At 64.0% G+C, this 10541-nt stretch overlaps 1 protein-coding gene across 1 annotated transcript; it reads right to left on the reverse strand.

The window, feature by feature from the left end:
• Window positions 1-437: 437 nt before the first annotated feature.
• On the reverse strand, window positions 438-10128 carry LOC136379021 (endothelin-converting enzyme-like 1). The gene is given in 24 exon segments (XM_066346503.1): window positions 438-537; window positions 658-734; window positions 917-1012; window positions 1386-1451; window positions 1769-1893; window positions 2092-2163; window positions 2680-2724; window positions 2797-2855; window positions 3161-3258; window positions 3446-3531; window positions 3846-3954; window positions 4445-4667; window positions 5362-5486; window positions 5646-5738; window positions 5814-5924; window positions 6031-6099; window positions 6654-6715; window positions 6718-6815; window positions 6817-7361; window positions 7364-7451; window positions 7654-8362; window positions 8407-8559; window positions 8645-8931; window positions 9890-10128. Coding segments are annotated over 24 exon segments (3735 nt in total).
• Between the last annotated feature and the right edge of the window lie 413 nt (window positions 10129-10541).

Raw genomic sequence — 10541 nt, forward strand, 5'->3', positions numbered from 1 at the left:
AACCGAGGCAAGACGTGGGGGGAGGAAGGAATAGGTGGTTGATGAAAAAGACAAAAGAGCCCAGGGAGGCAGGACAGAGGCAGCTCAGCCAAGGTCGCTGGGAGGGGACAAGGTCTCTAGGGCCCCACCTTCTCTGGAGGCCCCCGAAGATGCGGAGGTGACCGTACAGCAGCTTTATCGACCAGACATAGCAGCAAGAACACAGCCAAGTTGGGGCTCCAGCCAGCCTGGCCTGGCCACGGGCTCCGGCCTTCCTGGGGCCCAACCTTGTCGCTGCGCCTGGTTCCCCTAAAATGAGGGGCAGCTCGGGGCCGGGTCCTGGATGGGCTGGGAAGGTGGGGGGCACCCAGACCAGGGACAGGATCGGGTCCAGTGGCCAGCAGGAGGCAATTCGTGCAAGGTGGTGGGGCTGGCAGGTGGGTGGGCAAGCGGCCGGTTCACCACACAGAGCACTTGTGGACGGGGTTCATGGGCGAGTCTCTGGGGCAATGGAAGGCCCGGCCAAACTCTTCAAACTGGGACACGCTGCCTAGCACCCTGGGGTGAGAGGAGAGACCCACAGAATGTGGGTCCCAGCTGTGCCGCCCCACCCATACCTGCTCCCATCCCGGATACCAGGAGGGGGGGGGGGAGGCCCAGGTAGGCCGGTGGGCATACCTGTAGTGCTCAGGTGCGTGCTTGTCGGTCAGCACTTGCAGGTAGATGGACTGCGACCGCCGTTTGATGAGCCAGTTCTGGGCCCGGGATGGGGGTGCAGGGGAGGACGGTGGGAGATGATGCCAGACGTCCCCACTACCCAAGCCCTGCCACCCCCCCCCCCCACACACACACACACAACTCCCAGCACACCAGGCTTTCAGCTCCTATCAGAACCCACAGGGCCACTGCACCCACTCCGGGCCCCCACGCGGCCCACCTGGGCGAAGGCAAAGAAGAAGAGCGGGCTGGGTCTGTACTTGAGCCAGTGCAGCGGCTACTCTAAGCCATGCTCCCGCACCCACTTCTGATAGGCCTGGGGGAGCCGGGCATGAGCAGCGGGGCCCACAGAGGGGTGCCCTGACCCACCCCCCGCCTGGTCAGCCCCGGCTCTGCACACCTCCACCACAGCGAGGCCCCACTCCTGCCTCCCATGCTCTCCAAGCAGTCCTCCCTCCCAGGAGGGCTAACCCCAGGCCCGTGCCACCCCCTCCAGGCAGCCCTCCCTTCTCTCCAAATGAAGGGCCTGGGAGTCCCTCCTTTTCCAAGGACGCTGTGCCTGGCACAGGCTCCACCTCCCCATGCCAGAGGGCAACGAGATAGGGAGAAAGAGGGGTCTTCGTCCCAGGTTGAGGCCCCATGAGCACCCACCCTTCCCCCGGAGGGATGGAGAGGCAGGTCCCAGCAGCTCACATAGGCCAGCTTGAGGCCCCCATGTCTGCGATGTTCTGTCCAAGTGTGTGCTTCCCACTCACCTGCCGAGAGAGGGAAAGGCCAGGGGCTGCATGACTGCGGAGCTCCCTCAGGTCTGGCACCCTGGGCCCTGCCCACCCCCCACCCTGCCCTCCTCTCCCCTCTCCCAGCAGGCTTGGGAGGGACGCCAACCCCTTTGAGCCCCACAGCCTTTGTGAGTCTGTGCGAGCTCATCCACCTGCCCGCTTGAGTGTGCACGCGCCCCTGGGTGCGTGTGCAGGGACCCGCACAAGGTTTTTCAGACACGTGTGCGTGCGCTTGGGTGTGCACACTCCCGGTCTGTGCTGAGCTGGGCCCGAGGGAGGCCAGGGGGCCTCACCCGCTGGCTGTAGACGGTGAAGTTGTCGTAGAGGTGGACAGTGCACTCGGCCTTGCGCAGGAAGCGGCTACAGGAGGCCTGTGTCCACCAGTGCAGCAGGCTGCCCGAGCGGTCATACTGGCCCCCTGTGGGGAGCGGGCAGCGTGGGCTGAGACTGACCCTCACCCCCAGAGCCGGGGTTGGGTACTGAGTCCCCTCCTTCCCCCACCCACTAGCTCATGGGGACAGAGGGGTCCTGGGAGGCCTCAATCAGTCCATCACCACCCTGCCCCCCACGGCCTGTCTTCCCCTCCTCCACCATCTCCTCAACCCACAGGCCTCACCCCAGTCGTCATAGCCATGGGTCAGCTTGTGCCCAACGATGGTGCCAATACCCCGGAGTTCAGAGACCTGGGCCCACGGCAGCAGCGTTTCAGGCCCCACCTGCCTTCTGAAGGTGCCTCACTGCTGCCCAGGCCCCGGGAGGCCCTGGCCAGGCTAGGAGGCCACCCAGGGAGGCCACAGTGGTGTCGGCCTGGTCCCAGGGCACTCCTGCCTCATTCTTGTGGCCTATGCGAAAGGGCACTGACTTTTAGGAAATAAGCTCACAGAACTGAGCTGGGGGAGGAGACAGGTGGCAGGGAGGCGGAGGGAAACTAGCGCACACGGGCTTGGGCCTTTTTCCTTGTCACTGGGGCCGCTCCACTTCGGAAACCCCCCGTGAAACCTCACACTAGGTAAGGCGTACTGGGAACACTACAGAGAAAGAAAAAGAAAAACCTACACATTTCCCTGAATAACCAAGGATGAGTTAGGACTAGGGGACCCAGGGGCCACGGATGTCCTGGCTCCCGGACCCAGCCCAGGTTGGGAGCAATCTGAGCAGCCCCCCGCCCCACCTCGCAGACAAGGCCAGGTTCTGTAATCACTGTGGAAAGGGTCATTCAGGGTGCGCTGCAGGAGACCCGCTGGGAACACTAAAGAAGGGTGTGATCAGCAGGGGCCCTTGCTACCTCCAAACCCCACCCCATTCAGGACACGCCCCTTACCCATCTGGTTCTTGTTGGGTAGAAAGTAGGCATTGAGTGCTTGTGGGGCAAGCAGCCACCTGTGGGGGGAAGCTGAGACCACCTGGGGGTTCCACACCCCAACACCCCCACCTCCCTCCCTCTTAGCCAACTTCTCCTCGACTGTTCTGTGGTCCAGCTTACAGCCGTGCCCTGGGCCTCTCAGGCTGACCCCGGATGATCCCCAACCCTAACAAACCCCTCCCACGACCTGCCCAGGCCTGCGCCCCAGTACCACCATGGCATGAGGCAGTCTGCCCCAGCAGCCTCCTGGCTTTGGAAAAGTGCCCACTGCCCGTGGCACCGCCCTGCCCACCCCAGCTCTGGGCCAGGCACTCGCGCGGACTTGTCCACCTCCTGCCGGATCTTCTTGACTGACAGCTGGATGCTGAAGCGGATGCTGTTTAAGACGTTCTTGAAGTAGGTCTTCTCCTGGACCCCGAACTGCACGGGGCCAGGCAGCGCTCAGCAGCAGGCCGGGCAGGGCCGGACCAAGCTGTGCCGGCCACGGGCCCTCCCGAGGCCCACCAGCTGAGGGCTGGCTGCGGCCCCTTCTCTGCAGAGGCGGGGGGCTCTCTGGGGGTCTTGGCCAGGGGCCTGAAGAAGCCCAGTTGGTCATGATGGGCAGGACCAGGCCAGGGGTCAGGCCCATCTCATACTCCTTGTCCACGGCCTCAGGTTTGAGCAGGAAGTCAGAGTAGCCCACCATCACCATCACTACTGGAGCTGCGTGAAGAAGGCAGTGAGCGTGCCCGGGCCTCAGGTAACACCCCCCCACACACACACAGCGCTAAGCTGCCCCAGGCTGGAGGAGGATGTGTATGGCTCACCATCCTCACACACACACACACACACACACACAGAGGAGAATGCTCTAGTTCCAGCGTTGGGGTGAGGCTCAAGGATCAAGGACAGGGGGCTGGCTGCGTGGTGCCAACTTCATAAACGGCATCTTTGTCTTTTTTCTTGTCCCAGTGCCAGGCACACGACAGGCGCTCGGTAAGCGTGGAACCAACAACTGGGGACAGGACCGCACTTCCCCTTGGCCCGGGCAGCCGCCTTGGTCTCGGCGTCCACCCAGTCCAGTTCCTCCAGGCACTGGCCCAAGATGCACTTGACGTCTTCCACCAGCTGCTGCACCTGCAGGGTCAGCTCTCCAGGGTCAACCCGGGAGCGCTTAGCTCTGGACCCCAGCATCTCGCATGAGGGATCCCTTAATCATTCACCACTTCCTAAGCTCAGGGCTGGCGCTGAGCACTGAGGGGAGACCATGGCGGTGGGGAGCCAGACCCTGTGCCCGGACAAGAAAAATCCCAGTCTGGAAGAGGGCACACTGCCACAGCAGCGATCACATATTTCCCTAAGGCCATGCCTACTGAGCGTGGCGGAGAAGGGTGGGCAGGAGCTTGGTGGGGAGGGCCTCTTTTGGCTGACAAACCAGGTAGGCTTCCTGGTGGAGGAGGCCTGGTGAAAGCAGCATGGAACCTCAGAGAGGGCAGAGCCCTAAGCTGCCCCAGGCTGGAGGAGGATGTGTAGGGCTCACCATCCTCAGACCAAGGCTGTGCAAGAACTCCAAGCTCAGTGCAGCACCCCCACCTCACCCTTACCCCCGAGCCCAGGGAAGCCTGGCCTTGGCCTTTCTGGAGGCTGAGAAGTCCTCATGTACAAAGAGGGCACCAAGAGCCATGCCAAAGTGGCGGTTGGCTTGGCCCAGGCAGACCCGGGCCAGCTCCTGGGGCCTGTCACTGCCTTCCATCTTGCGTGCCAGTTCATGCAGCACCTCTCGAAACAGCGGTGACAGATGCTCACTCAGAACCACCACCATGCGCCACACCAGGCAGTTGTACAGGATCCTGAGGGCCAGGTAGAGCAGCTGGGTATCCAGACAGACTCACAGGCTTGGGCCATCTGAGAGCACAAACCGGCACCCGTACTTCCGAGCCTGGGCTTGGACCTAGCAGAATCTCCTGGTCCTGGCCCCCAGGAGGGAGGGTCATTCCAGGCACATGAGGGCAGAGCTTGTAGTGGCCTAGTCAGGGAGAAGGGCTGGGTCCCCACACAGTGGGACACACCTCTGGCCACCGAGCAGAGCACCTGATGCTGGTGGGTCACGGGCCAGCATCGTTTTCTGCCTTGCTATGGGTGGTGAGGGGCACTTCCGGTGACTGCCCACCTAAGAGCTAGCATTGAGGGGCCTCTGCTCCTCCCCAAGGTGGTCAGAAAGCAGGGAGACTTTCCCCAAGGTGGCCCTGGGGTGACAGAGTGGTGGCGACACTTGCCCTTTCTGACATCCAGACCCACTCAAGCCTCCCTGTCGCCAGATGAGGAAACTGCAGCTCAGGAAGCTCACAGCCCTGCTCAGGGTTCCACAGAGGAGGTGGAGAAAGCCACGTCTGAACTTAGGGAAGAGGACTCCTACTCCAGTGCTCCTAACAAGCCTCCCCAGTGTGGCCCCTGCACGGAGCTGGGGGTGGAAATTCAAAGCTCACCAAGAAGATGACCTGGGATACAGGGGCGGGGCCTGGGGTGGGTGACTGGCAGCTGTACCTTCCGGGTGTGGAGCGGATAAGCTGGGACATCTGCTGCATGTAGTCCGTGGCCAGCAGCACCACTTCCTCATCCTCCGAGAAGTCCTCCTGGAAGGTCTGGCCCAGCAGCCACTTCCACTGCAGCTGTGGGGCATGGGTGGGCACAGTGGGGCTGGGTGCGGCAGGGACCACGGAAGACAGGGTTCCAGGAGATACAGCAAGAGGACCCAGGAGTCCTGGAGAGGAGCTGACCCAGGAGTTCCAGGGTCAGCACCGTCCCCTCCAGGACCAGACCACACTCACGTGGGGGGTGATCTTCTGCAACTGTCCCAGTGTCACCTTGTTGTACATGGAGCTGATGTCCCGACGGAGATCACTGTACTCCGACACTGTGATCTGGGGTGGAGATCAGGTTGACCCAGCCCTGTCTGGCGGTCCCCTCCCCCAGCCCACGGAGGTTCCCCTGCTCACATTGGCCAGCTGCTGCTCCAGCTGCAGGATCTCCTGGGCCTTCTGCTCCACGGCGTCGGCGTCCAGGAGGCTGAGCAGGCGCTCCATGAACACCCGGTACGCCGCCAGGACCTGGACCAGGACCGGGCACGTCAACGGTGGGGGTCAGTGCTAGATGCCGGTCCGTGCCTCCTGGGGCGCCGCGCCTGCCCTGCAATCCCACCCCATGCCCCCACACCTTCTCACTGTCCTCATCCTGGGCTAAGTACAGGGTCCTCTCCTGCAGGGTGAGCCCATCCTAGTCAATCTGGGGGAGAGTTGGGGGTCAGAGGTCAGAGCACAACAAGCCAAATTCAGGCAAACAGACTGAATTTCATTCAAATGTCCGAACAGGTAAGACATCCACTGTCCCAGCCTAGGGCCACAAAGACAATAACCCCTCCAACTACACAGAGAAGGGGGCGCGGAAGCCCCCACCCCTACGGGTCTAGCCTGGAACTGATAGAGAGGAGGTCCCGCCCCCAACCCCTCACCCCACCCCAAGCCTTCGCTTTCCCCACCTGTGAGGGGCCATTTGGGGCCCCGGCATCCGGCGTGCCCCAGCCCCACAGGGCTCCAGGACGTCCCTTCCCCCGTGCTCTCACAGCCTGCCCGAGGGCTGGAAAAATGGAGCTCCCGCGGCTCCGCTAAACACCGCAGTTACTGGAGGGAAATCACTTGTGCCCTCCTCCCGCGCTCAGCCAGCACTCGCTCCCCTCCTTCTCTGTCCCCGCCCCTCCCGCGCGGGTCCCTGGGATGCGGGGCCGTGAGCCCCGGGTCCCTGGCCGCCAGAGGGGTGCCTGGGGCGCCGAGAACACTCACGCGGATGACGTAGCGTGAGGAGTTCCCGTCGTCCAGGCTGACGGAGAGTGAGAAGCGCGCGGGGCGCTGTACACGCCCTGCGCCTCGTACAGCAGCCGGTCGAGATCCCAGCGCGCTGCGGCTCCCGGGCGCTCGGCGGCACCACCCCGGTCCCAGCCACCAGTCCTCGATGACCTCCAGCATGGGCCTGGGGCCGAGCCTCTCCGTCTCCCACATGTCGAGGCACGAGCGGAAGAAGGCGCGTACCTTAGGCTGAGCCGCGCCACCGGGTTCACCCGCGGGCCGCGCCAGCAGGCGCCGTGGGCGCTCCTCGTTTTGCTCGCCGTCGGCCACGATGGTGCCATACGTGAGCCTGTCGTCGGGGATGGCGTGGCGCCGTAGCCAGCCTCCGCACGCAGAGGAATAGCAGTCCTGACACGGGTCTACGCTGGTGACCAGGTTGGCGGCCAGGAAGCAGGCGGCGCGCGCGAAGGCCGTGCGCTCCGGACAGCCCTCGGGGCAGGCTCCGCTGCCCGCTGCGCCCGGGCCCAGGAACTTGAGCGCCAGCATAGCGGCCAGGGTGGCGCAGAGGCCGGCGGCAAACACCCGCCCGGACAGCAGGCACACTTCGCGCCGGTTCCAGCGTGGCAGACCGGCCCGGGCCCCGGTGGCGCTCCGTCCAGCGCCCAACGGGAAACGGGGGGGAGGGGGCAGCGAGGTCCTGCGCCCCCGCCTCCCGTGCAGCACCGGCTCACGTACTGTATCTATTGGAACTCATCATAGTGTGCAGTCATCGAATATGGGGCCTCCGTGGCGCTGCTGGCACCACACCGCAGTCCTTAGCGATCTCGATTACAGAAGGCACCCGGCCGCCGGCCTCCTGGCTGGCCTCCGCATGGCCCTCGGGGCCGCAGCTGCAGGAAGGGTAGGCGCAGGGTTAGAGGGGAACTGGGACCCGACGGGGCCCACAAGCACAACGGAAAGGGTGCGTGCAGGCCTAGATCCAGAGGCTGAAAGTCACCCGAGTCCCCAACAGCAGCGGCCTCCCTGCACCACTGGGAGAACGAGAGAAGGGGAAGGCTCCGAGTGGCCACCGCCTCCCGCTCGCAAAGTGGCGTCCTTTGATCTGTTTCTCTCTCCCTGAACACCTATGCCCGTGGCAGACTGAGAGGCCTCTGCTGGAAAGCTGGGAGCACCGGGCACGTAGTAGGCCTTCAATGAAAGGCTGTTTCTCTTCCTTTGCCTTTCTTGTTCACGACCTACCACAGCCAAGGCCAGGGGAGGGGGAAAGCGGAGGCTGGAGAAGGAGGCGCGGTCAGGGGCTCGTCTCTGCGGACCCTGAAGCCGCCTTCGCTCCCTTACTGGAACTAGACGTTCAGGAAAGCGACTGGAAAACCAAACTTGGCCCTGACGGAAGTCAGTAGAACCACTCTCAAGCCCCTTTCCCAAGCGTAGCGCGCCGTCTGGCCAAGGAAGGGGTGAGGAACCGCCGACGGCCCTAAGAACCTGGACCCAGTACCGTCCTGGGCTACTCCCGGCTTCAACAGGTTCTCCCCGGAACCCAAACTTGGGCGAAGTTTCACCGCGTTTCCGGTGCTCTGGGCGCTGAGCCTCCCGCGCCGCGCAGCCCGTGGAGCAGGAGAGCCGAGCCCGGGAGTCGCAGCCGCGCCGGAGCCAGAACTGCCAGGACGCAGACAAAGCCCTGAGGCTCGCCGCGGGGGCGAAGGTGGCTGCGTTGGTGGTCGCGGCAGGAGAAGACTCGAGTGCCACTTACCGGTCAGGTGCGCACCAGGCCGAGCGGGAACAGAGTGGGTCGAGCTCGAGCCATAGTCCGAGCCGAGCCGGAGCCGGAGCCGGAGCGGCGGCCGCTCTCTCCGTGCGCCCGCCGGCTTCTCTGCCGCCGCGTCGCGCTGCGCAGCCCGCGGACCTGAGGGAGGGGGCGCGCGGGCAGCTCCACCCTCCTCCGCCCGCCCCCCTCGTCCCCTCCTTCCTCCTGCCTCCATCCCGGCTACTTGGTGGCAGCTCGGGAGCGGGGACGACGGCTGCGGGGACACGCTCCCGAGGGTCTTGCACCAACTCCGGGCTGGGGAATTCCAGTCTCAACTGCGTTCCGGAAAGAGTGAGGGCTCCTGCTAATTCAGGAAGGAGTTCTACCTTCCCGATCCCATGTCCCCACTCGGAGCTGCCCACCAGCCGGCCAGTAAGGGGCTCAGGCTGGAGATGGGTCGTCCCAGTAAAGCCCACAGGCCTGGAGCACCGAGCGCCCAGGGAGGACTCTCGTAGAAGCTGCAGGATGTTCCTTTACAGCGCCGGACGCTGAGCGGCCTTCAGTAAGGGGATTCCTGGTCCTCCGGTTTAGCCCCCGCCCATCCCAGCCCTCCCCCGAGGACGTATGTGATTTGGGTTGCCTGTGCAACCCTCACCCAGGCCTGGTGGAGGGAGAGCCCTGGAGGCTGCTGCAGGAACGGGGGGCCTCAGGGATGAGACAGCCCCTCATTCCAAGCCTTGACTGGTCCTGGCACCCACTGCTCAGGAGCCCCCTGGCCAGAGAGGAAGAGAAGAACTGGAGAGTGAAGAAGAGCCCACGCTGCTGGAGACAGAGAGGGAGGCTGCCTGCTCTGTTCTGCCCCTGTCCTCAGGCAGGCCCTGGGCGCCAGGACCCTGCTATGTGGACTGGTGGGAGGACAGGGCAGGAGTGGGGGACTGTGGCTTTATCCACGCCCTACCTTCTTCCCCTACAACTTGCTTTTTAATGTGGGCCCTCCCTGCCACGGCTCCCAGCCTCCGGGCAGAGCCCCCTTCTGCCTGTTTCACCACGGTACCCAGAGCCTGGCCCATGTGGGGCACAGGGAGTGCTGAGCTTTCTGGATGAACGCTACTGTATGTTTCTGGAGTCTCTGCTTCCTCTGCCCTGCCCTCGCTACCTCCTCTGCTTCCCGGGTCCCTGGTGTGATTCCGTGGGGGAGGGGGAGGGGGAGGGGAAGACAGGGCGGTGGCAAAGTGGCTCTTTGTGCTTTTAATCTGCATTATTACCCTCAACATTTTGTCTTCAGGAGGATAATTTTCCAGCCTTTTCGGGCTCTGATTGGTATCATTTCTCCAGCAATGACAGCTTTTATTTTCCCCGAAATGAATGCCGTGAAATTTCCAAGAAATACAAAAATGGACATGGTCTCAGGGAGCCGACTATCTTTTGACAGGAAAGCAGAAAGGCGCAAAGGCAAACATGCTTCCTCGGGGACCCTGTGCCCACTCACAGCGGGGTGGGCGCCCAGGCCCTCAGCCCTCCTCGCCCCTCCCGCCTCCCCGCCTCCCAGCTCAGGGTCTGAACCTCCTCCTGGCCGCGCCTGTCCGGGACCCCGCTGCCGTGGACCCATCGTCCTCTCACTGCCCCACTCCTGGCCGGCAGGCTCCAGCGTGCCTGCTCTGTGCAGCGCCGCGCCCCCTCACCCAGCCCTGAGCTCAGCAGCCGGCCCCCACCCCGGGATGGGCCCATGACCCCTGGTCCCAGTGGCCCTACACGCCCAGCAATAAGAGCGAGCAGGCCTCGTCTCCTTCGCTCCTCCGCCCCTTCTCGGGTGAATGGAGCTCCCTCACTCTTTTTGAGGCTTCTAGAGCTCTTCCATCCTCTCCCCCCCACACACACATTGTCAAGGTGACCCCTGAGGACAAGAGAATGACTGGACACAGCGGCTTCCAGCCAAGCCCTGAGTGGGGCCCCTGGATGCCCCAGCTGGGGGGGGGGGGCAGAAGCGAGGGAGCCTGGGCCAGAGCTGCCTTGGAAGGAGAGGGCCCGAGGGATACAGCAGAGGACAGCGGTTAGGGCTTCCGGTCAGCTCCGGAACCCCTCACTTGTACCCCTTCCCTGACTGTGGCCCAGCCCCTAACCCCCAGCACCCCCTGCCAGGA

This window comes from Saccopteryx leptura, chromosome 7 (genome assembly GCF_036850995.1).
Source record: "Saccopteryx leptura isolate mSacLep1 chromosome 7, mSacLep1_pri_phased_curated, whole genome shotgun sequence".
NCBI lineage: Eukaryota > Metazoa > Chordata > Mammalia > Chiroptera > Emballonuridae > Saccopteryx > Saccopteryx leptura.